The sequence below is a fragment of the Erythranthe guttata genome, chromosome 14 (genome assembly GCF_056151865.1).
Source record: "Erythranthe guttata isolate IM_541 chromosome 14, IM_541, whole genome shotgun sequence".
In the NCBI taxonomy this organism is placed as follows: Eukaryota; Viridiplantae; Streptophyta; class Magnoliopsida; order Lamiales; family Phrymaceae; genus Erythranthe; species Erythranthe guttata.
Genome location: NC_142546.1, coordinates 20279338 through 20305614, shown reverse-complemented (window position 1 = coordinate 20305614; position 26277 = coordinate 20279338). Strand labels below are relative to the sequence as shown.

The window sequence follows — 26277 nt, the reverse complement described above, 5'->3', positions numbered from 1 at the left end:
TTTTCCTGTAGAAATCTAGTAATTCTGCCTTACTTGGTGTGACAAAAAGCTAATTAATAATGGTAAAAAAAAATTGTCAATTGAAAAAAAACCTAATATTTTTTATTTTGTATACAGATATCCAAAATCAAATACTTCAGTAAAATTGGCGGTTGGAAGCACTTTAACCGTAAGTGTAAATTACGATCAACCTCCTGAGATAAGTTCAAATTGTGAAAAAAAATCCTTATATTTTGATTAATTACAATCTCCTCCTCATATATGTATTGTTTAACGGAAAAACCCCTTATTCAGTAGTTACGTTTGACACTGTAAGGATGGACGTGTAAGATAACATATAGTTGAGAGAGTTGATTGTAATTATCAAAATATGAGGAGGAGTTGTTTTTTTTCGTAATTTGAGCATACCTCTGAAAATGATCGTAGTTTGCCCTAATTATAATTGTGGATGTGAATTCCCCAAAGAGAAAAATGCTACGACTAATCAATAAATTTTGAGAAAAAACTAAATAGTAACAAAAGGGTAATAATTAATTTTATTGGCCTGAATGTGATGACATGATGACGTCAAAATATACAGTGGGTCGATGGGATGTGGTAAAGTTGAAATCACTGTTAAATCACTGTTAAATCAACAATTTGGGGTCCCTTAATTTTGTCTGATTCAACCCACTTAAATATTTTTCCCAATTTTACTAATAATTGTACTTTCATAACTTTCATCACATAATTCATTTGGTGATGATGTACACTAGAATATCAATAAAATAATACTCGATAAATTAATAAAATCACTTAAATAATAATTTTTCTTGGTCCAACTCAGTGAAAATATATTAAATTGTGAATTCGATAATTCAATATTTCTTTAAATTAATAAAAATTTACTTATCCCGGCTCTACTAATTTATAGAGGTTTAACTGTATATATCAGTCATATTTTTATTTCAACTATGGATAAGACAAAAAAATAGCCATCAAAATTAAATGCTTACCAAACTAGCAGTTGGAGGTATTGCTACACACATCCAAAAGAAATAAATTCCAATTAAATGGCATCTAAAAAAAACTAAGGTGGAGTTGTTTCATTGTTTGTACTTTGTATGATATTAGCCATAGTCCACATGCTCTTTAAACTTCAGCCCAAGTTTGAGAGAATTTCTAGTACCCATGGTCACATCACATTTATTGATGCATTATAAAAGAAATATTTTGCTCAACTTGAACCTAGCCTCGGTAACAAACCGGTTAATTCGGGTCAATTTGTCGTTGGCCCGAAATCGAAATCGAAATCAACCCACCGATGTTTTTTTCTTTTTTCTTTCTACGATAAAAGGTCACAAATGAGTCAAAAGAACGAATAACAATTATGTGAGGTAACGTGAAAGAAGATAATTAAGCAATCCCTTATTATGGGATTTGATGTAAAGTGATCAAGTTGGCTACACCGAGTAGATCTTTACCATTCATATACGTACTGACACACACCCACATTGGTGTGTGTAGATCAACGATAAAAAAAACACCCGGCGTAACCTTTCAGCTGGTGTAGTATAGAAATAACAGAGTTATGGTTAGAGATATGAATTAGTACTCCACTAATCAAGGAGATCTGTAGATGATTAGGCAATCTCTTAACCAAGGGGAATTAATGTAATTAAGTTAAATAAATTTCATAATTGACACTAGAAAGTATATATAAATAACTATAATGAGAGATGTGATTAGATGATCCTCTAATAAGGGATTTGGGAATGATTAGGCAATTAATTCACTTAAGGAAATTCGACATAGTAAAGTTCGACAAAGTTTTCATATTTGATGCTGCTATAAACAATTGTATACATAACCGAGGACTAGAAACAGTTCAATTTGTTCATAAACATAGCAAAGAAATCTATGCAGATGCATTTGAAGTATTTATCTATATATACTCCAATTCATCATCATCGAAATATAATTCATGGTAGGAGCTATCGTGATCGAGTAACAAAGGGAAGTTTATGCGCGTACCGAGAGAGGAACGGAGATTAGAGGAGAATGCCCCTTCAGAGAAAGGATGAAACGGGTCTCGAGGAGCTTCCTTTTGACTTGGAAGAGGGCATAAGCTATTCCCGTTAACAGTATAAAACGACACGGGGTCTCCGACAGCGAGTTCTTCAGCTGATAAGCACTTCAACGAAACGTCGTTTCGAGGCTTGCCGTCCAAAACCCTGTTCTTAAGCCAATGTCGGTCTCTGTCGTAGAAGACGATGTCGTTGTTATAAAGCATATCTTCCATCGAGACACGATTTGGGGTACGGGGTAAAGGAAGAGAAAACTGTCTTGACGATTCTGATATTGCCCACTTCACATCATCGAAAACTGGTCCAATATTTTGCCTTAAGCAGCTGGCTGGACCGTAATCTGGCAATGCGTCGAATTCTAGGTAATAGTTTGGAAATGAAGACGACGAATGCAGTCCTTTGGCGTGGGCCGCGTTATCTGCAAATTGCCGTTGATCAACATTCCAAGTGTCCAGTCCGGAATATACATTCTTTGCGGTGTTGTGGCTAATAAGAGACGAGTCTAATGTATCTGTACCCCGTTCGAAATCCCATTCGAGCAAGGGTGTTTGAGGTTCTTCTCTTGGACGTTCAATTATAGAACCAACTTCATCCAGCTCTCTGAAATGAAACGAACCTGAAGACCTATACCTTTCAAACGGCAAGCGGATCGGAAAATCATGCTGTGCGACGGAATCTCTGAGCACATGACTCATCGAACCTTGATCAAGATCCACCAATTCGTCTTGACCATGATTTTCTTTACCATAACTGGGAAAAGAAAACCCAGAAATAAAGGTATCCCTTTTCGGGAGTACAACCTCACACGATTTTCCAGTATAAACTTTTGGGAGATCTTTTTCCGACTTATGAGAAAAATGAAACCCTTCATCTATATTATCGGACTCGTGAATTGGGCTTTCGGAACCATAATAACTGGGAAAAGGAAATCCAGAAATAAAGGTATCCCTTTCTGGGAGTATAATCTCATTCGCTTTGCCAAAACAAATTCTTGGGTGATCTTTATCCGACTTATGAGAAAATTGAAGCCCCTTGTCCATATTATTAGACTCGTGTAATGTGATGGATCTGCAACTGTTTTCAGCATCTTCATTTGATGATACCTGGTAAATAAAAATATATCAGAAACTAAGTATAGGAAGTGAGCAACCCTTTAAAAGGAGAAGTTGGAAGATCATACATTATTTTCGTCGCCCTTCGGTAACAGCCGGCTCAAGAGTGAAGAAACCAAATCAGATCTGGGAGAAAACACGAAAACCAAAATGACTTAGGGAAGTCAATTTGTTTTTAATCTAACAAAAGATGAATTTGCTATACATATCTAACCCTGTGGGATGTAGTTTCTGAAAATCGGAAAATGAAGTTTGAGCAATCCACTGGCGTAATCTGTGTCTCTTTGCAGAAAATATTCCTTTTTCGCAGCATAGATTATCTGGACATGCAAACAAAAACTGCAAAATCAGAGAGGACAATCGAGAAGTAGCTTATGAATATTTAGCAAAAAAATTAAGTTATGGAAGAACAGGCAATATATCTACAAATTACAACCAAACGTAGTCAGAGACAAATCAAATAGACTATATTTCTTCAAGATGGATGGTATGGATACGATATCCTCAAAATCATGGAATTTGACTTGGATGAACACCAAGCATTTTTTCGAAATTTCCTAAAGATTAATATATAAGAAAACACGAAAGATAACATGATCCCGTTAGGTGAAAGCATTGAGCAAACAAGGTTCAATACTTCATTAACCCAAAGCATCTCTCAACTGCTACACGAGGACGACACATCTAAGATCTTAAAATTAAGAATAAAGTAAGAAGTAGATATGCGAAATCACAGAGCAAACCTGAGCTCTCCGGTGCTTCATAAAGTGGTGGGGAGAGAGGAATTGGTGCAACAGGCGTAACATTCTCAGAGAGCAGTGACGATCTCTTCCTAATTCTGTTAGTTCCTTCTGCATCAAGTCATACTGTGACTGGAAAGTAATAACAAGAGTCACTAAACTTGAATTTTTCGAAAAATGTCTGAATCACAAATAACAAACCTTTACTTCTTGTCTGATCTCGTTCATCATATTTACTGACGCGAGGTGAAGAGAAAACGTTATCGTCAGATGGCCCTGCCCTTTCTCCCGAAACTGAGAAATTGAAGTTTTTCGTGCTATGGTTGAGCATTCCAGAATCGCTAGTTTTCTCTGCTAATTCAACTAAATTGCACAAGATAAAAAAGAAAATGTAATGATTACCGTTATCCAATTATGCTCCATTCAAGATCTTATCTGGTTACGTTTCAATAAGAAAGCCTTTTACCTCTAATAAGATGATTAACTTCGGAACTCTCCAACTGTTCGTTCTCTTTACACAGTGGACGAGACCAACCATGCAAAGCCCCATTCTTAAATTTGCTAAAATATGCATATTCCGAAGTCTTGGGAGCATTAGCTGCAACACATATAGAATCGTATAATAACTAACAATTACGAGTACTTTTATGAGAGAGACCATGAATTGAAATTCAAGTAATAGCAGAAGACCAACGTGTCGGAGACTCGGCTGCTTTACGTCCTTTCGAAGAAGAAGCAAAAACCGGGATACCATCCATTTCACTATCCACAAATTTCACTCTCTTTGCCTTCCTCATGTCTACAAAACAATAATTACGCCCATGCCATTTAAAAAAAAAACATAACCCAAAAAAAAAAAAAATCACCATGAAATAAATATCAACTACGCATTTTACAGTGACAATCCATACAAAGCTCAATGAAAATCTACTACAAAGAACATTTAAACTCCAAATCATACAGTGTGATTCATGATAAAGATCCAGATTAAAAAAATAAACAGTTAAATAAATCAAATTTCAATTGGGGGGGAGACGAATCAGTTGTTCGAGAAAGGTGGTGGTACCAAATTGCTTATCGGAGCATCGATTTCCAGCTGCGCCTCCGGTTCCAGTACCTGATTTGAATCTTCGACTCATTGTCGCTCAGTAATCTGAAATTCCATTGCCGAGAACCCTAAGTTGCTGAGCTTAATTTGATTTGAGAGAAGGGGGAAAATTCAGGCGCCAAATAGGCACATAATAAAAAATGAATATGTAAATGAAATATATTTGATTCTATTTGAAATATATTTTCTTATTTTTTGTAAATGCATATTAGATATATATTCTCTCAAAATAAAATTGTTAAATTGATAATTTTTTAATTATTATTGTTCTTCTTTCTTTCGTGAATTCTCGATCCCGAGTTGACTCGGACTAGAAATGTTTTATACAAAGCAATCACACCCAAGATAATATGTCTCGTAGTCGAAATTTTTGAGTAATGATTTGTGAAGCGATTTGTGGATTGATTCAATTTAGATTGCTCTAAATTTCTAAACTACGTACTCAAGTTGAGGAGCTGACTTGAGCATCGAAAAATTCCGTCGTAACTAAACAATGATCATAACAAATTAAATGCAATTCCAATTTAGAATCTACTTCAATACTTGGGGGAAAAAAACATTTTTCATCATTAAATTGAATAATTTAATGCAATTTTATTCATTGTTTACAACTTCCAAGTGCAATACTAATATTTCAAAAAAAAAAAAAAAAGAAACATTGCTATTACTTTCTCTACCTTGAATTCCAATTTTAAAGTTCAAATCAAATAAAATATTAAAATCTATTTTAAATTCAAGTAGATCAGATTATCTAAAAGAAATGGATATGGTTATCCAGGTGGCGGCATCCCATTGGCCAGAATCAACAACACTGGCTTTCCTCAGAATTATCACAGTCCATGAAAAATAAAAAAAGATATCCTCTCAAAATCCCATTTTTCTTCCCTGAATTTATCAAACTTTATTTTTCTCATAAAATAATTTAATCAGAAACTTATATTTCAAGAGAGAGAAAGGTAGAGAGAGAGAGAGAGAGATGGCAAGCTGCAGCATGGCATCCGCCGCATGCGGATTTGTGGTGGCACCAAACGTGGCCTCCAACGCGACAAACACTAAGTCCGCCGCAATGGTTTTCTTCCCTAACAAGAGCAGCTGCAGAAACTCAAGGCTAGTGGTTAGGGCCGCCGAGGAGGCGGCGCCGGCCGCCGATTCGCCGGCCGCCGCAGCCCCTAAAGCACCCAAGCCACCAGCAGTTGGCCCACCCAGAGGTTCAAAGGTGAGTTTAAATTTAATTAATTATTTAATTAATTAATTAATCACCCCAGAAGATATACATGAATTAAATAGAATATTATTAATATATCTCAGGTCAGAATTCTGAGGAAGGAATCATACTGGTACAAGGGCGTTGGTTCTGTTGTAGCTGTTGACCAGGTTTGACTATTTTCTTTTTTATTTTTTTGACTAATTAACTACTAATACACCCCTGAATTTCCATAAATTAATACTCGATAAACTAATAACCTCACTCACGTAAATAAGAAATTCTCTCAATCCCAACTTGGTGAAAACATGCTAAATTATTAACTCCATAATTTTATATTAATAGAATTTTCCTAGTCCTGACACTAATTATTTATAGAGGTTTAAATGTATGTATTTATGCAAGATTTCCGTTGAATTAAATGATTTTTTTAATAAAAAAATATATGTTTCATATCTATTACTCACTATTCGATTAGTAATAATGTATTTGTTCTACAATTATAACATTGTAAAAAAAAAAAAAAATACTATTCACATATTATTCCTCTTCATTTACCCGACATACTTAATTATTCAACATTCATATTCAAATCATACAACCGCTCTTAGCTACTCAGATATGGACTGATCAGCATTCGACATTCAGCGCTTAACGTAATCAAACATAGCCTACGTAGTAGTTATTTGGGCAATATTATTTTCTCACAAAACACCCATGTACATTAATATATACGCCATTTAATAATATGACTACTCTTAAATGAATATTTACTTAAGAATAAATCATTAGTATATGATTAATTTTGATGTAATTTTGACAAAATATTGTGATTGGATAGGACAACAAGACAAGGTACCCGGTGGTGGTGAGGTTTAACAAGGTGAATTATGCAAATGTATCTACAAACAATTACGCCTTGGATGAAGTGGAATTGGTTGCATGAGCCATTTTTTGCTCATTTTTAATTTGTGTTTTCTTTCTTTCTTTAATCCTTGTTCTTTAATGTTTGATCCCCTTTAATTAGTTACACACACATGTGTGTGTGTGTTTGTATGTGTGAAAAAATTGTATCATACTTTTTTGCAACCTTTCTTATATTCTCTCGTCAATATCCATTCATTTTAAACATCAGCTCCGCTACTCTAATGAGCCGTTGAGTCACCATAAATTACATTCCCCCATCAAAATATGTCGAGCCAGGGGATAGGGACTCTGAAGGTGAGGGGTTTCGCCTTTTTTTTGTGCAAGTAAATGAGTTTTTATACTGGGTTATTTTGTAATAATGAAGGGATCTACCGATGTAGGGTTAATCTTGTATTCTCTAGAACGAGTTAGAGGGCTGATTGGTAAGTTCACTAAGCAATACAATCAAACGAAATGCGGATAAGAAACCAAGAAACCGGGCCAAAGATTCGCCCCGAATTTTCATATCATATATCAAAACTCGAATCAATACATATTATTCATTTGATGGAGTGATAAAACATTTGAAGAGAGATTCTATATGTGAAACCAGAACTCTTTTCATTACTGATTACACCATGTAAAAGTTCTTGGTTAAGAACACGGCTTAATTCCACTTTACACCACTGAAATATAGCATTTTATCACTTTGCACTGCAAAAAACATTAATAGCATTTTGCACCCTTGAAAACACAATAAACTAATCAAATTGCACCCTGGATAGATATTTATCTTTATAGTGAATTAGGCAATATCATATATATATATTTTTTTTGGTGGAATTTTTTTTAACGTATAGACTATAGAGTGCAAAAATTATCTTTATAGTGAATTAGGCAATATCGAAGAAAAGATCTCATATCTTTTTCCTCAACAAATTATTCATTTTATTACAATTTGTGAAAATATTTGCTGAAATTATTTTCATAACTGAGTATGACCGAATGATTTTTTTTTTACTCGACAGTGCACAATTGACATAAATATATGGAACAATAAAATTACCATGATTGATTACATCAATTTCTTTTACTAATTCCAGTAAAAGACCTATCTCTTAGAAAATTTGGTGATAAAACAATTGGAAACAATTTCTTGTGTTGTGAAAATAATTTTCATTGACAATACCAATATTAAGAAATTCTTTATACCAAACTTACGGGGGCAGTGTGAATGATTTATAGTGTTTTTAGGGTGCAAACTGCTATAAAAAAAATTACAGGGTGTAAAATGCCAAAAATCTATATTTGAAGGGTGCGAAGGGGAACTAAACCGTAAGAACACATAAACGGAAGTCCATATAACATCCAGATCTTCGGTTCTTCCATATACGGTATGGAACAATAGTGTACCACTGAGGTAGATATACAAAATTACAAACTACTTCAAATATTAGAAGCTAGCAAAAATGAAATTAAAAAATATATATATATATATATATATATATAAAACTGTATACGCTCGAGTAATATATCGATTTGACGACGAATTTTTTCCTGGTTCGATCGAACAAAAGTAGAGACTCTTCTACATCTGTTACTTGTTTGCAACAGCTTCTGATAGCAAAGGCTCTAGTTCCCCTTTTCTATGCAGTTTCACAGTGTCTGCACAATCGAACCAAAACGAAAAACCAATAAAAATAATGCCTAAACAAAATAGAAATGCTAAATAGCCTTTGATCTATCGATAATTCGATTATTAAAAAAAATAAAAAAATCTTTACGCCGACCATGAAAACACGAGTGTTTATACAGTTGTAACTAGCAAAATTCTATTAATTTACCGAAATATTAAATTATCGAATTAATAATTTAGCATGTTCTCACCGAGTCGGGACATGTATTTTTTACAGTTAAACCTCTGTAAATTAATACAGTCGGGACTGGCAAAATTCTATTAAATCAGCGAGATATTAAATTATTGAACTAATAATTTAGTACATTTTCACCGAAACAGGACCAGGATAAGTTATTATTTAAGCGAGGTTATTAATTTATCGAGATTCTACTGTATTTATTTAAGCGCGGTTATTAATATATCGAGGTTCTACTGTACAATGTTTTGTGACGGTAACTGTAAAGAAGAAGAAGAAATAGATACCTGTACAACCACCAATATGCTTCCCCCCTGTCATGCAATGCAATTGTCTGTGTTAGTTAATCGAAAACTTGAGAAAGTACATAATTATAATTAAAAAAATAATTAAAAGATAAATATCTAGCTTAAGAACATTCGAAACGCTTGTTACCGACGAATACGTTGGGAACTGTATGTTGTCCCGTAAGCCTTTTCAAAGTCCTCTGCAGTTGGGGTCCTTGAGGACCTGAAAAAAAAAATCGTGTAAAATAGCAGTCAGCAATAGTTTGAATTAATTCATTAATAAATAATAGTTTAAATCACTATTTTGATTAAACTACGTAAACTTAAACTCGAATGCCGAAACAATGGCTCAACGTGTATTGCTTCACCTGTTCGAGGTGAAAGACAAAAGGCATTTCCAACAAAAAACGGAAATTTCAAAATCGTTAGCCGATGATACTAATGATTTAAATCCGTCTTCAAACGAGATTCTTAATACGAAAAGTTTCAGAACAACAAAGAGCATGATGATCAACTGCTAACACTTGTAAAATGTGTATTTAATACTGATCAAACAGCAAAATGCACACACACACACACACACACACACATAGATATAGAAAGCGTACCTAATTGATCCAATTCAATAACAAGTGGCTCAACGCCAAGCCTCTCGAACAAGGATTTTACCAACAACGAGTACCTTCAAAATCCCAACATAAATAAATAATAATAATAATAATAAATTATTAGATCAGAGAAATGGGGGAAACTTACGAACACCAAGTTTTGGAATAAACAACAACCGGATTTCCACCAACGGTGTTCATCACAGACTCACGCAAACGGGCCCCGAATGTGGCCGGGCACGTGGCCCGAATCTCGACGAGGCCCTCATTTCTCGACCCGATTCGGCAACACGGTGCGAATTTCCTGCCATTACTGTAAGCTGGGATATAATTGTGCGAGGGAGAAACAGAGGTGATGATAAATTGAGGGGAAGCGGGAATGAAGGATCTATTTGATAGGGTAGATGCGCCGGCGGCCATTAACGCCATTATCAACAAAATTCAGCCGGAAAAAAATTACAAATTTTTTTTTTTTTTTTTTCCGCTGGATCGGCAGTTTGTGATTCTCTCTCTGCTTTTTTCTCCCTTTTTGGATTTCTCGGCACCTTTTTTTCACTATTATAGAGTAGGCAAATGTCAAGGCCTTATTTTGAGGGGTTATCTTCTAAACCCGATCGAATTGAACCGAATCGAAAGTTTAGTTCCTTATTCCGTAAATATTTTTTGGAATTTTGGTATTCAGTACGGTTACGGTATTGATGTCCGGTTTACTGCATTGTACTACTGTATACTGAAATATTTATTTTGTTTAAAGTTATACTTTTAGATTGATTTTTTTTTTTTCATTATTTACAAATTAGCCTCTATAGATAATTATTTTATTGTTATTACGGTCGATTATTGAAATTTGACTCTCACATTCAAGAATTAATTAGTTTTTAAAAAAAAATTGCACTTTTTTTAAATATTAAAATATATTTCCGGTTTTATCGGTACCAAACTGAAAAAACCGAACTAATTCGGTAAAAAAATGTACCGAAGTCCGAAACGAATAGTTCGGTTCAGTAAGTGGTATACTGATTTTATAACTTATTAATTGCATTTTCTTATGTATATATATAGCATAAAACTGAATATCGTCTACAAAATACTGGGCACTTTAAACTGATAAATGAGTTTGGATAGAACTCATCTCCAGAACTAGCTAAAGAAGAAAAGGTGCTCATTGCACGTAGAAACATTGTAGGAGTGTTACAGACTTTCGATGTTGGACAAATTACAATGAGTTGATCTAATCACCACATCTCAACACACTCTGATACCATGTTAAATGAGTTTAGGTTGAACTCGTCTCCAAATCTTAGTTCAGGAAGAGAGAGAGTGCCATTTCACATTTAAACATTGCATGCTAAAGATTCATAGCTAGTTTTTCCTATTTTCTATTTTCTATTTTCTATTTTCTATTTTAATTGGGAATTTTTTTAATACTTCTATCAAGATTTTCATTTTGAGTTGTTTTGTGAGAAGTGTGAGAATAATGAAATTATATAATAGAAAAAATTGAGACCGTCCTTTAAAATGATGTCAATTTCAAAAAGAAAAAAATATTAAGAGAAAATGATAGCTACATGATTTATCTTGAATATCTAGTTAGAGTAAAATATATGAGAATAATGATATAGAGTATAGACATATACTATATAAATATAGCTGATAGTGATAGGTAATCTAACCGATTGTTTGGACATTTTTATTTTTGGATAATTATTTTCAGATCGACGGTCAGTGACTGTTGTGAATCGACCGTTCAGATCGTCACTCTATCACTTTAATTTATAGGATTTTTAGACGTAAATGAACTATGAATTTACGGTTGTTCGGAGCAGCGCCCCAGATTCTTTTTTTTTTTTTTCTGGGATATTTTGTAAATATCAACAATAAAAAATTTAGTATTTCAAATTATTTTAATATAAAATAAGTATAATCTAAAATATATTATCATTATTGGAATTTTTAAACTTAAAATCATAGAGTATAAGTTTTATAGGGGACGAAATACACAATAATTTATAAATAAATATAAAATATAATTAAAAGAATTTTTTTTTTCTTGCTGGGGCGGCAGCCCATCCAAAGCAAAGCTTGGGTCTGTCCCTGGCTAAACAAAGTGAACCAACAACTATATTGTTCATATACATTCAAAGGTACATTTCCAAAATACGCAGATTTGAGTTTCAACGATTGTCATATGTGAATTTGTGTGATTGTGTGAGCGTGGGAGTGTGTATGTGTATGTCACTATGTATGTGCTAGTTAACTATTATTCGACAACGCCATTGGCGAGGTGAAGACGGCGGCGGTTAGCTAAGATCGAGATCGAAAAATCTGGCTAACTCAGCTCGTTTACATCCTAAATGTACAAAGGGATAGTTTATTGGGCTATAGAAGAAAGAAATGTTAGGGCCACAATTTGGGCTCTTATATGGGCCATAATATATCATTCCTAATGCAGCAATGGATGGTAAAGAAAAAAGCAAGAATGTCACACGAAGATAATTTTTGACAAATTCTTATTTATTGGATTCGACTTGGTTATATGTTAAACCCATCTCTATAAACGAAATGTAGATGCCGAAATAAATATCCAATATTCGACGACATGGTTCTAGGCTAAATCGAAAAATGAACTAAATGTAACGATTTTATAAAATTTAAAATTAAATATTTCGGTGCTTCTTTTTTTTTTTTTTTTTTTAAATTTATGACGGTTTGATTTGATTAGATTTTTAGTTTTTTCGATTCATGTTCGATTTTTCTTTTCCCGATTAACATTATATTGTTACAAAATATTATAAAAAACAACCAAAAACAATAAAAGTGGTCGATGTACTTTAATTAAGAATGCATATTTTAGAACTATTTTTAAGCTTTAAAAAATCGTACGAACGGTTTGTTATTCAGAAATGCTCGATTTTTTTTTTGATTCATCGGTTTTCTTTGCTCACCCCTAAATCACATCCCAAAAGGTTAAAAAATGTAAAAAAATATTTTGCACAAAGTTCAGCAATCTAATTAAAAATGACTTATTTATTTATTTATTTATAAATGTTTGAATTTGATGCTCTATTTGCCATGACAGCATCTAGAGTCAGTTCATGCACCTTAACCTCATGAAATGTGATTCCTTGGTTACATCAAACATTTGGAATTAAATATCTGTCCAAGAATCACTGCCAATATCAATGTCTTAAGTCTTAACAATGATTGATTTATTATTTGCTTATTCCATATAGAATTACCCTTTTGCCCTCGCTATTGATTTTTACGATTTCTTTTTTCTTTTCTTTTTCATAATGTAGTCCTTTAAAACACATATCTCAAAATACTCAAATATTTTCATTTGAGATAAACCGACCAAGTCTAGTAATATTTCGCCAAGTTAATAGCATTTTACTAGTTCCGATTGTATTAGTTGTGTGTAAGTATGAATGTATCTATGGGCAACCAGATCACAAGAATTTCAATCGTAGTATCGATGCATGTGGGTTGTTTTTTAGGTTCATTTAATCCCACTGCACGAAAAATTTGTTACATGAAATTGAAATTATTTTTTCTTTTAAAAATAAACAATTTCTTACCAAAAATTGAAAAAGAAACTCGTACCACTAAAAATTACAAAAGGACCAAACGTATGATGAATGAATTCTATAAATTCGTAGATTCTTACAATGAACAAGGACAAATTGTAGGACTAGCTTTCTTCTTTTTTTAATTTATTTTCCATTTAACAAGAAACCTCGAGAAATTAATTATTCGATGGACCACATAAATATGAAAATCACAGCTGCGATTTATTTTTATTACATTGGGATGATAATAACATTTTTTGTCAAACAAATGACACACATATTTCTGGAAGAATTTTCTGTAGAAGCTTTTGGAAACTACTAGCTACTACATTACTCGGTGGAAATTATGTCTGAAATGTTAAATGTCGTTTCAATTTTGCGAATATCGTTTTGACTTCAAACGTGGGTTTGAACTTTTTCTAGTATGATTTTTGCAAAATTCTAAACACATGAAATGTAGTCCTTCGAGGTAACTTTCTGATTCAACTTGAATCAGCCAAATTGGAGGTTAGGTGACAAAGTTATGCATAAATGAGTTACATTTTGAATTATGAACATCAATGTTGTAGGGAATGTTCATTGATTCATGCATGTCTTTCTTATCCGGCATCCAATCTTGGCGATTCAACTTGGATTACAAAGATAACTCAAATAACTACAAAATGTGTGTTTTGAGTTTTGCCCAGTTTCAAGTGAAAAATGGTCGAAATTACGTATAAAGTCGAAACGGTATAATTAAAATTGAAACGACATTTATCACATCCCAAAATATATACACGCATTTTCCTAGTTCGGATTTAATGTATACAATAATGGACCGTACTCAATGAAAACATCAAATAATGTTCAATATTCTTCAATCATCATGTATTTAAGTAATTTACTTTCTTCAATAATTAAAATATATCAATGCTATAAAAGCCCAACGTAAGCTCCATATAAATTCAAAACTCGAATCAATATATGAATCGAGACTGATCGTACAACAATAAAGTTCGATGGTACGTGAAACTTGAACTTGTAATCTGATGGTATCTAAATCTGAGTAGACCAAAGTTCGACTCGCGTGGCTCGATTACCAGACCCAGCCAAGAATATTAAATAGAAAACAATTTAGTCATGCAGAAAGTAATTTCCAGTTTTCATGGATTATTTCTTCCCACACTCTTTAGTCTTTACTACCAATTAATTCAAGTTGAAACTACAAAGAAACTTATTGCATGACTGATGTATTATGTGAAAGAACAATCACTACATATAATTATTTATATTAATTTCATAATCTCATATGCTTAGTCTCCATTTTATTTTATTTTTCTTTTTTTTTTCATATAATTTTTATAGACCGGATAAACCTCGTTCTCGTGCAGTAGCCCGAAACTATGGAAACAGAAACATATGTATTATAAAAAACATGTTGCTATTTATTGAACTTGATCACTTCCAAGTTCCAATAGTACAACTCCACAACAAGAACTACATTGGTAAAAAGAATGGAAATTAGGTAAAATAAATTATAAAAAAAAAAAAAAGCCACGTCATCCTCAAGTATACAAAATGCCCAATTCTTGAAAACTCTTGGGCTTTTTGAGAGGGGCTGATCTCTAACATGCTATATCATCTCCTTTTGCTTTTCAATTTTTTTTCTTGTATCTTTACATTTTTGTTGTTGTGTAAGAAAAATAAAATTAAGGAAAGAATAAAAGAAGCAAAAAAAAAAAAAAACTCGAAATTTTTTTCCGATCAGAAAGTCGAAATGCATCTTCGGTGATTCGGGACTTTTTGCTTCTTTTGCTTCAAATCATCTTTCCAAATCTTTGCAATGTCTTGTGATATTTGAACAGCATCTGCAGAAACACCAGACAGCCCTCTCCTTGTGAATCCAACGGCATATAAACCGGCTTTCCCTTTCCATGCATTCGGAAACGGTGATTTCGGGAATCCGTTCTTCGAGAAGAATTCGCTCTCCTAAATTAATCGAAAAACAAATTCAATAACACAACATAAGTCCCTCTATTTTCAACAAAATAAAAAAAAAAAAAAAACATTCTTGATTTTTATTATTTTGTCTCACCTGTAGCCAATAAGGTACATTGCTGCAATATCCGGTGGCTAAAACAACCGCGTCGATTTCGAGGTTTTCCCCGTTGACAAGCTCAACGTTACCGCACGAGAATTTTTTGATTGCGGGCACTACTTGGATTTCGCCTGATCGAATCCTTTCGAGTGCACCGATGTCTAGAACAGGGGTTTTTCCTTGAGTATTTTTTAGCTCGAACGGGCCGACGGAGGGCCGTTTCAGCCCGTAATTCTCCGTTTTTCCGAGGACTGTCCATGCTAGAAAGAGCAGAACTTTGTCCACCAGCCATAGTGGTAGCCATTTTAGCAAGAAGATTGCTACCTCGAATGTCGATTTTCCGAATACCTCTCTCGGCAAAACATGAACCTGTTAAGACAAAAAAAAAAAAAAAAAAAAAATCATATTAGAACATTTCTAAATTCATGTTTAATTAAACAAAATGAAGAAAAGAAAAAAAAAAAAGGGTATTTTAGAAATTATTACCGAGCTGCGAACAACCATGGAAGGTTTGGCGCCATAGTTGCAGAGATCGAGAGAGACTTCCATGCCGGAGTTGCCGCATCCGACGACGAGGACTTTTTTACCCCTGAAACTCTCGCCGGATTTGTAATCGGAGGCGTGGATAACCTCGCCGCCGAACTCCTTCAACCCGTCAATCTCCGGCACCACCCCCTCGGCGTTTTCTCCGGTGGCCACCACCAGCCACTGGCAGATGTACTCCACCTCAGAGCCGCCCCGGCAGACGGTTCTGATCCTCCAGAGACGGCACGCCTCGTCGTACTTGGCCGACTGAACGCACTCGTTGAACTGCGGGCTGATGTCGAAGTTCGCGGCGTAGGACTCAAGGTATTCGATGAATTGCCTCTTAGAAGGGTACTCCGGGTAGTGGTCGGGGAATGGATATTCCGGCAGCTGGCAGAATTTCTTCGGCAGGTGAAGCTTCAGCCGGTCATACGTCCGCTTCTGCCACAGAGAAGCGACGCAGTCCGCTCTCTCGAGAATCACGAACGGCACGCCTTGCTGCTTCAGGCCGGCGGCCACCGCCAGGCCTGAAGGTCCGGCGCCGACGATTACCGGGCCGTTCACCCAAACACACCGGCGGGAAAACATATCGGCATCCGAAAAACTAAACATTTTTTTTTTTCTGATCAAAATGTAGCTTCCAAAAAGCACTGTGTTTTTTTGTGTGTGTTTTTTTTGTGTGTTTAGTGTGTGTGAGAGAAAATTATTTTTTTTTAGGATGATTTTTTGAAGAATGAAGTGTTGTTTGGTTATTGGAATGATGAAGGGAATGAATGGAGGAAGAAGGGCTTAAATAGAGGAGTTTTTATGCCCATGGCTCAAGAAAGGTTGCATGTGATGGAAGGTGGAAGTTAATGACTTTTTTGAGTGGGCCCCACTCCTTAATCATAAGCTTAAACATTTTTTTTGTATTATTCTAATTGTGGGATTCTTTTTATGCCATTTCATAATCCATATACATATGCATTGTAAACCCCGTTTTCGTCTAATAACTCGCAAATCATACAAAAAGATTTCTTGAAACATCCATCGGAGAGTTCTGGCAGTGTGAGTCAATGGACTAGTAGAACGGTTTAAATGTCGGCCTAAGGGTTCGGGTGAGCATATTTGTCGGGATGCGAAAGATGGTGAACTGTGAATGAGAGAAATAAAGTTAGAGAAAATTTGATCTGGTGGAGGTTTTGGATAGTGCTGACGTGTAAATCATACTGAGCTGACCATGTGCGATGAGTTTGTTAGACGATACTAAAATATTTAATTGTTGTGTGAAACAAAAATATAGTTTTGGGATTGGACTTTTTTATAATGTTGCCTTTTCCTTTTGTGACTTTTGGAATAATGGTTTTGTTTAATAGTTGAAGTGTTGCAAGTGACATTAAAGAAGATTTTACTTTTTATGCAACTTACTAATTTGTATATATAGTTCTTGTTTTTGAATAAGAACTTTTTCTCATGATTAAAACGAGAAAAAAAAATAAATGGCAAATTCAAGCCGATAATTATGCATATCATATTATGTATATCATGTTGACCATCATCCATAATTGCATAAATTAGTAAATTTGAAACATCAATATACTTTTGTTTATTTAATGTCAACGTGTATATTCTAAAAAATAAAAAATGTCAAACGTGCATTTGGGGAATTAGATGATACACTTGGTTATTTACACCATGTGATTGTTAGTCGTCGATAAAGTTAAACAATCTCCCACTAAGCACACAAACACATGAGTGTGTATAATTACGTGCATATCTACGGTTAACAATCACATGATGTAAATAACTGAATGTAACATCTAATTTCTCCTGTGTATTTGTGAAAATACATTATACACATAAATTGATTAGCTTTAGTTACAAATTCAAAATAATATTTTATTTATTAGGATGACAAGTCCCATGATTTATTATTTGGTTTACAATATTAATCAACCAATTTGGTGGACAATGGTTTAAGTCAAGAGGCGTCCATATGATTTCCACTATAATAATGTTTCTTATACAATAAATGAAAAATAACCTATGTAATCATTTATTTGGTAATATCAATTATCATGAAGGACAAATTTTAAAAGAAAAAGAATCGCAACTTATAAATGCTACCAAACATAAAATATAACCATAATTTACAAAGTGTTTAGCTAAATTTATAAGCCGTTAAAAATAATTTACAGAATGTTTACGAGCGTATAAACTCAACCTTTAATAAGCTTTTTATCCAAACACTTAAAAAGTTAGTTCTAAAAATAAGACGTAACTACTTATCAATTATTAAAATAGCTTATCAGATGTAGTCTAACAGGCTCGTACTAGAAATAAATGCGTACATGTTCAATACAATTATGTCCAGTATTATAACACCATCTTTTTTGTATAAACTACTGTCACGAAGAATGAGTTACGTTCATTAAACGTCAACATTCATACTCCACCAACGAGACCATCTTACTGTAAAACGAAACAATATATTTCACATTAATTTACTAATATTAACATAGAAAATAATACAATGTTAAGAAAAACAAAAACAGAGAAAATCATACGCCCTTTGAGTAGTAGCTAGTGAAAGTGACATGTCATCTCCAAGTGATTCTGATGGGCCCACCAGAAGCTCATTAGAAAATAGTAGAAAATTCTGATATGGACACTGATTTGATGCTTATGTGGCGGTAGAGAAGCTGACGTGGATAAGATGGCCACGTGGAGTAAAGTTTCCATTGGAGTCGGATTTGGACCCCCACACAGGGGATTCTGACCGCTAAGGCTGTTTCGGCCCACAAAACCCATTCCTGCCAACCCATTCTTCACATTACGTGGTGTCTTTTGTGGACCCCACGTTTTCTTTCCCTCCAATATTTAATGATTTTAAAAAATATCTACAACAATTTGCATTAAACCCCTTATAAAATATGCCACATCTAGTGAATTTCATTTTTTTTAATGAAATTCACTACATAATATTCAATTGTATGCATGTAATTCGCGGAAATTATACGGTACGTGATACGTTTTTCACCGTTACTATAAGAAAAAACGCGTTGCCGTGACGCTATCAAAAGTTGTCACTAAATACATAAATTAAACGACAGCAGTTTTATGTTGTCACTAATAATTCTTCTTGTTGTCACTTAATTTTTTTTATCGTCACTAATAGATCTGACAATCATCTTTTATTGTCACTATATAACATTAGTGATACATGATTAGTTATAATCATAGTGACAATATCTTTTACCTATGATCATAAGAAAATTAGTGTTGTCGCTCAAAAGATTATTTATCGTAGAGCGTGGCATCTGCAATATATAAATGTACATACAATACTCACTGTACCCTTTTCTTTCTTGAAGTAAAAGAAAATACTAAAGATAATATTATTCACACTAAATTAGATACAACAAAAATTAAACTTAATCAATGAAATTAGTTAGAGCAATAATATTTCACTTTCACATTTATGTTTATTTGAATTAATGAAAGTGACAATATATTATTAATTATTGCCAGTGACAGATTTCGGTAGATCGAACGGGATCTTGGACTAATCTAAATGGGTGTCTTAAATTTATGAATATTTTTATTTTCTTTTTTGAGATTGACATTTTTATTTCTCAAAGCATTAGCATTTAGCAAACCCTAATTACATCTTAAGTAACACTTAATCACTACATGTTTTAGTTAATTAGGCCAATCATAATATAATACAATTTCTAATTTCGCGTCCTCGCGTAGAAGAAAGCAAATCCTTTTCAATATTTAATTTATTATTATGCTAATCATCATGATTTGGCTGTATTTAGGTAGGGTTAGGCGTATATGTACTAAACTACTAATTAACTTTATGCTTATTAATTATCTTAATTAATTATTAATTATTAATTAATGATTCTTGTGACTGCGCTCCTAATTAGCTTTGAGGAAATAAAATGATTGAAGGATGGTGCGCCTCCACCCACTTGGGGGTGGATTGGGGGGTGAAGTGCAAATTCATGAGAGAGAGAGAGAGAGAGAGAGAGAGAGAGAGAGAGAGAGAGAGAGAGAGAGAGAGAGGGGTGCATGTGAATGAAACCTTGGTTTTCATGGGGATATCTTCTTTTAATGAGAATATAATAGTTATTTTTATTGAAAAAGGGGGCTTTGGTTTTGGAATTATTATTAATTATCATCCTTTCCACTTTCAATCTGGCTATTCCAATCCATTTTATTTTTTAAATTAAAGAAACCCCCTCCAAATGAAAGGATCCAAAAGAAATTATATTAAATAAACAAAGGAAAGATTGTGGAAGCAAATACTTCATCTCTCAATCATTTAATTAGGCATGTTTTTATTTTTTACCGTTTCTAAATAATCACCACTATTAATATAAACTTATAGTTTTGCCAATGTATATGTGTATCAAATTAAATAAATATTTAGGAAAACACAAGTTTTGAATAAGCGAAAGAAGTAAGGAATCGTCTTTTCGACTCTGACTCTAGCTCTAACTCCAATCCTTGTTTTTCGTTACTTCGAAAGTAGCTATTTTTATTAGTTACGTTTATTATAAAATAGCAAGACAAATCAAATTCACGCTTAGTCGAAACAAATTAAAAGGTGTGCCGTATTACTACAAATAAAAATAACATATATATAATCCTCTAATTGTTAAAATTGATATACAGTCATATATATGAACTGGGTAAATTTTGTTTCGTCTCATGCAATAACTTATAAACCACACAAGAAGTATAAATTGCACCGATCAATTAAGTTACATACGACGAGCTTAATTAATCTACAAAGTATTGTCGAAAAGATCGAATTCGGGTCGTAAGAATCGAACACCAACCCTACAAGTTGAAAGCGCAGCGGGATTATGCCCCGACGGTATAATATATTATTAATTAATTAATTAATAAATACAATTAGTTTTTGTAGGTCACATAGCTTTTAGGTATGCTCCACAGCCAGGTTGTGAGTGTATGAGCCCTTACTGGAATTTTACTACTTTTGGTATATTTACCTTTTCAATTGTTTATATATAATCCACAAATTAATTAATTATTAATTAATTCCTTTAATTTCTTCTTTTTGTGGCAATCTCTACTAAATAGTAAATAAATAAAATAGGCGGCACCCCCATGCATAGTTTTATATCAAGCAACCGCGTCTCGGAAGAATACATATGTTATATTAATATATATATATATATATATATATATATATATATATATATATATATATACACACACACACGTAGACACATGCATACACACAGTGTGTATGTATATATTAAAATACAGTGGGATTTTATATAATTAATAAACTATGCGAAAGTTTTGTGAAAACCTATAATACATTAAATATAATCACGCGTGAACGGAGACACTTTAAATATTTGGGAAGAAACGAATAATATAATTATTTATTATAATACTTATACAGTGGCTAAGTAGTGTGTACATACATACACACAAGTCTTGATTTTCTCGTCTGTGTGTGTGTGTGTGTATTATATATTATATATATATTGGCATTTAAAAAAATGAAACGGTGGGAATTAAGGTTTGTTTGGCTAATGAATTAATGTTTTATTTTTTTTTGAAGTGTCGGAGAAGAAAAGAATTGGAAAAAGTAGTCTTTGGAATTAATTTCATAAATATCGTTTTGTTGGGAAGAAATTTCTATGTAGATGGAAGCGGTGAGGGCCGGTGGGGGTATTTTCGGTAACAAATCCATAATTTTAGTCGAAATTAGTCAAATTAATATAAATAACAATTGATAAAAAATGGATAAATAATGTGGAAAACAAAAAAAAAGAAAAGAAAAGAAAAAAAAAAGAAATTTGCACGTTTTTTACATTATGTTGAATATTTTTCGACGCTGAAATGTTAAATGTCGTTTCAATTTTATTAATACAGTTTTGACTTTGAATGTGATTTTGATCAAATTTTTTTGAGTTTAGCCAAATTCAATACCCGAAAATTGTAATTGTTTGAGTAATTAGCTTTGTAATAAAAAATCGAATCAGCTAGATTGGATGTTGGTGATAACGTTAGGCATGAATGAGTTACATTTTGAATTTTAGATCACTTAAAATATCAAAGTTGTAAGCATTGTTCATTGATTCATGCATATATTTATCATCCGACATCCAATCTTAATGATTTAAGTTGGATTAGAAATCTAACTCAAAACATTACAAATTCCATATTGGAATTTTTCCAAATTTAACATCAGAAATAGTCAAAATCGCTTTTAAAGTTGGAATGATATTATTAAAACTCTGAAGATATTTATCACATCACTTTTCGACGTGATCCTATTTCTCGGCACGAGAGGTACGAGATGGTAGATTTTACAAAATTTGCAATGCACCACCAATTTAATTTCATCAGGTCTCTGAAGTTTTCAAAACTTCTATGTCTGCTCCGTTTAAAACATACTAGTCCTAGCTCGCCCCGCCATGTGCCAGTACAAAAGCTATATTTTTAATTACTATAGTTTAATTCATAAAAGAATTTAGGTACTAGCAATTTTAATTTATAATATAAAAGTATATATATAAAATTAATTAAAAAAATCAGGGGCGAAGATACGTATGCATATATTGGTAAACACGTACCATTCAATTACTTACCCGCCATTAGCTAACATGACGGGGATTACTCTGCCGGTGAATATGGGGTGGGCCGGGCAGGGTAGGTGTACTCGTCGAGTCGGATTAAAATTGTCATCCTTAAATGAACCTTTGGAAAATATATAAATGTAAGGTAATAGAAAAATATAGACAAATCTTTGCGAATCTAATCGGTCACATTGGAAATTTAGAACATATATTGTGATAATAATGATGCCAATTCTTCAATGATCTTGTTATGATCATGGCACCACAAAAAATTTCAATATTTAATATAAAATTACTACAATAATATGAAAGAATATGGTTTATTAGTACCTAAATCTCCGATCCTAATATTACTTGATTTAATTCTCTTTTTATTTCAATAACTTGATTCATGGATTTAGTTAAAATGCAATCATGAATAATCATTGAAAATTCAGTGTCGTATAATTATATTGCATTATAAGAAAATCGGACCGAATCGGTCAAAGTATTACATTTATTATTTTTTTGTAATGAAAAAATCTGCAGCTAATTAATCTATACTCTCGTACGTATAACAATTTAGAAATTATACAAGAGACGTAAATTAATCTACCGCGTGTTGGCAATGGAATACAACATTAGTGTATCGAAATTAATCTTAAAAACACTCAAAGAAGAAAATAAAAGGAATAAAATATAGTAAAACTGGATGACATGGCAGAGAACATGGAGTAAAACTTAATACTCGAAATGCGGTCCAATAATCGATCTAATTAATGCACTAATTAACCATTAATTAACTTAATTAATGAACTCAAATACCACGATTTCTAGTTCCAATGTTCGGTTGATGAGGTCGGTAATATCGTTTGAATGATCCGAATACCATGTTAGAAACATTGCATCTTGCCAAAACCAATATTCTCATTCAACTTTACTATTATTATTATTATTGTTATTATTATCAATCTATAATAAAGAAAAAAAGGATGATATTTCATTTTAATATGATCATGAGATATAACACATGACCACATATAACAAAAATAAAGTACAATAAAAATTCAAGCACCCATATTTTTCAAGAAATCAAATTTTACCTCCGATTTAATTTTAAGTATTTTAATTTGAATCATAACATATTTTATACTCCCTTTGTTCTACAATATTTGTCACTTTTGAGAATTTTTGTGTTCCATATTATCTGTCGTTTTAGAATTGAAATGTTGCGTTAATTACATAATTTTCAAATATGCCCTAATTAACTCTTAAATACTTTCTTTGTTTAATTAGAAAAACAATGGTATTTTGGTCTAACAGTACCTATTTTCCTAAAATCAAGATATATTTATTGAGTTTCTTATGATTTGTGCAAAGATGAAAAACGACATATATTTAGAAACTGAGGGAGTAGTTCATCATTCTGGGCACCTCATACATACCAAAAACACATTGTAAGTGATAATCTTTATAAATCGAATTTTTGAATAACTCGAACTTTTTTAGGTCATGCATTCGAGTTTCACCCAATTAAGTTATAATATGATAGACTTTTATTTTCCTCGTATGCAGTCCCCAAATGATTAATGCTAGAGGGGGTGTCTTGAGTTTGTTAAATAATAGATACTACAGAAAACTCGCATATATGTAACACCAAAAATTAACAAATTTAATACAAGATCTGATCTAAGGAACCGAACAATTTACTAATATTTAGTAAAAATAATCAAATCTCATATAATCCAAATTAATCGGATATTAATTAATACCGAGACGATGCTACGAAGTTAGAACATAATATATGTGCAAGATGCATGCATTTTACATCCATCAATGACTTGACTCAATTAAAATTATCAATGCTTTAATTCCTTCGAGATGCTAATTAAGACACGGTATCACATTAATTCATACACATCCATCCCCTCTTTTTTACTTTTCTTCTTTTATTTTGTTATTTTTCTTGAGAATGGGAATGTTTTTTTTTTTTTTTTAATCTCATTTTAGTTCTTTCCTTAAAATAAATTTATTTTTGTTAAGGCGATAGATCAGCGGAGCGTGAGTGGGCGATGAGAAGGAAAGGTCAAAGACTTCGACCTAACGGGAATGAGTAACGACGAATTGAGACGATGAGGTGCTCTGGGGATTTTCAAAAATGATTCTCAAAACAATTTTGAAAGTGTATCTCTCCTTCAAAATTGCTACAGTGGAACGATTTGGCAGTTACAGTAAAAAAATATCTTCACTTAAAAACAGGCATACATCAGTTTAATTTTCAAATTTGTTTAATAAAATATCTTTTTTTCGGACACCATTAAACACGATTTTACTACTACTTTCATTCTCAAATTATTCAAACATTTTTTATTCATTTTTTGAAGAAATTAAATTAGACAACATTTGTTCCGGAAGTTGGCTTCGATTAGTGGCCAGTTATTAGTTAATATGGTTAGCTAACCGAATTCTTATTTTGCTTAAAAATGATTGCAACCACCCCATAGAATAGAACTTCTTTTTTTTTGAACTGCCATAGATTAATTAATTAATTAGTCATAAACGTAATTAATTTAGTACTTCATGTGGCATGTGACCACCACCCCCCACAATTATTCCCTCTTCTACAATTTTGATCCACTAACAGGGTCAACTTGTTATTAAAAAGTCAAACTTACGAACCGAACAATTTAATTCTTCTATTTTATTTTTAAAAGAATTTAGATACTTTTGTTTGTTTCTGTATCTATTTTTTATAAAAAAAATCAATATATATTGTTTAATTAGAACGTTAATTAATGGGGATTATTTTTTGGAAGAATTGAGTTTGACCAAGGTATGAGTTAAAGTAGAAAATTTTGGAAACACATGAGACCACATGGATTAGCCGTTTAAGCTGCACTTCGGAATATTTGCACTTTTAATCAAACACTTACCACCATATTATTAGTCAAACTAATTAAATTTTATTTAAAATATATAAATAGTTCAACAATTTGAAGAACCATATAACTATATTATTTTTCATAATTTAAGTATTTGTTGCAAAATTTTACACTCATTCTTATAATTAGTCAGATATTGAGTTAGTTCTCTTATCAATTTTTTTTTATTTCAAGATTTGTAACTTTTTTTTCCAGGAATCTTTGCAGTTTTTAATAATCTACGTGTAACTTCATAGAGTTTCGGCAAGTTGAAATATACTATATCTTATTTTAATATATTTAAACAAATGTGACGACATATATTTACTTGTTCACTAATATTTCTATGACTATTTACAAAAGAAAAAAAAAACTTCAGGACTCTGCCATGAACCTTTAAAATCTTGATTTACGTTTACTTCATCAATATTTTAGTCATATTTTCTCCAAAATTGTAAACTGCTAATAAAAAAATTATCGTCCAGTTGTGTTCGTTAGAATGAATTAATGTGTACGTTATACAATACAAATAGGGATATTTTTACAAATAAGAAAATTTGTGAATATAGATTCTTCCCCTAATAATGAAACAATACAAATTGATGAGAATATTTTTGCAACACAATAAGTGTTTTTAATACTAATGAATAATGCATAATAAGTCAAATATTATATAATACCACCTTTATA

The 26277-nt window shown here is 32.5% G+C and overlaps 4 protein-coding genes across 4 annotated transcripts; 1 reads left to right on the top strand and 3 right to left on the bottom strand.

The window, feature by feature from the left end:
* Positions 1 to 1747: 1747 nt before the first annotated feature.
* Positions 1748 to 5156, bottom strand: LOC105950122 (uncharacterized). Its single transcript, XM_088814163.1, has 8 exons — positions 4985 to 5156; positions 4613 to 4717; positions 4385 to 4516; positions 4120 to 4269; positions 3922 to 4029; positions 3393 to 3498; positions 3247 to 3304; positions 1748 to 3169 (listed from the first exon to the last, which is right to left on the bottom strand). Exons 1-8 carry the CDS (start codon positions 5055 to 5057, stop codon positions 1925 to 1927), a joined length of 1977 nt encoding a protein of 658 aa, XP_088670289.1. The 5' UTR covers positions 5058 to 5156; the 3' UTR covers positions 1748 to 1924.
* A 586-nt stretch (positions 5157 to 5742) lies between these two features.
* Positions 5743 to 7342, top strand: PSAE-2 (photosystem I subunit E-2). The gene is made up of 3 exons (XM_012973556.2): positions 5743 to 6242; positions 6335 to 6400; positions 7072 to 7342. Exons 1-3 carry the CDS (start codon positions 6003 to 6005, stop codon positions 7174 to 7176), a joined length of 411 nt encoding a protein of 136 aa, XP_012829010.2. The 5' UTR covers positions 5743 to 6002; the 3' UTR covers positions 7177 to 7342.
* Positions 7343 to 8476: 1134 nt separating this feature from the next.
* On the bottom strand, positions 8477 to 10461 carry LOC105950229 (Thioredoxin superfamily protein). The gene is made up of 5 exons (XM_012973575.2): positions 10054 to 10461; positions 9906 to 9979; positions 9446 to 9520; positions 9298 to 9324; positions 8477 to 8801 (listed from the first exon to the last, which is right to left on the bottom strand). The coding sequence occupies exons 1-5, from the start codon at positions 10332 to 10334 to the stop codon at positions 8734 to 8736; spliced, it is 525 nt and encodes a 174-aa protein (XP_012829029.2). The 5' UTR covers positions 10335 to 10461; the 3' UTR covers positions 8477 to 8733.
* Positions 10462 to 14873: 4412 nt separating this feature from the next.
* Positions 14874 to 16846, bottom strand: LOC105950228 (putative indole-3-pyruvate monooxygenase YUCCA9). Its single transcript, XM_012973574.2, has 3 exons — positions 16038 to 16846; positions 15549 to 15920; positions 14874 to 15442 (listed from the first exon to the last, which is right to left on the bottom strand). The coding sequence occupies exons 1-3, from the start codon at positions 16686 to 16688 to the stop codon at positions 15218 to 15220; spliced, it is 1248 nt and encodes a 415-aa protein (XP_012829028.2). The 5' UTR covers positions 16689 to 16846; the 3' UTR covers positions 14874 to 15217.
* Between the last annotated feature and the right edge of the window lie 9431 nt (positions 16847 to 26277).

Coding starts and splice junctions, on each gene's coding strand:
- LOC105950229 (XM_012973575.2), bottom strand. CDS start 10,334: ATGGCGTTAATGGCCGCCGGCGCATCTACCCTATCAAATAGATCCTTC. Junction 9,980..10,053: donor TATTCCAAAACTTGGTGTTC/GTAAGTTTCCCC, acceptor GGGATTTTGAAG/GTACTCGTTGTTGGTAAAAT. Junction 8,802..9,297: donor GCATATTGGTGGTTGTACAG/GTATCTATTTCT, acceptor TCGATTGTGCAG/ACACTGTGAAACTGCATAGA.
- LOC105950122 (XM_088814163.1), bottom strand. CDS start 5,057: ATGAGTCGAAGATTCAAATCAGGTACTGGAACCGGAGGCGCAGCTGGA. Junction 4,718..4,984: donor ATGCTCCGATAAGCAATTTG/GTACCACCACCT, acceptor ATTGTTTTGTAG/ACATGAGGAAGGCAAAGAGA. Junction 3,170..3,246: donor CGAAGGGCGACGAAAATAAT/GTATGATCTTCC, acceptor TTTATTTACCAG/GTATCATCAAATGAAGATGC.
- LOC105950228 (XM_012973574.2), bottom strand. CDS start 16,688: ATGTTTAGTTTTTCGGATGCCGATATGTTTTCCCGCCGGTGTGTTTGG. Junction 15,921..16,037: donor CCATGGTTGTTCGCAGCTCG/GTAATAATTTCT, acceptor TTGTCTTAACAG/GTTCATGTTTTGCCGAGAGA. Junction 15,443..15,548: donor ATGTACCTTATTGGCTACAG/GTGAGACAAAAT, acceptor CGATTAATTTAG/GAGAGCGAATTCTTCTCGAA.
- PSAE-2 (XM_012973556.2), top strand. CDS start 6,003: ATGGCAAGCTGCAGCATGGCATCCGCCGCATGCGGATTTGTGGTGGCA. Junction 6,243..6,334: donor GCCCACCCAGAGGTTCAAAG/GTGAGTTTAAAT, acceptor AATATATCTCAG/GTCAGAATTCTGAGGAAGGA. Junction 6,401..7,071: donor CTGTTGTAGCTGTTGACCAG/GTTTGACTATTT, acceptor GTGATTGGATAG/GACAACAAGACAAGGTACCC.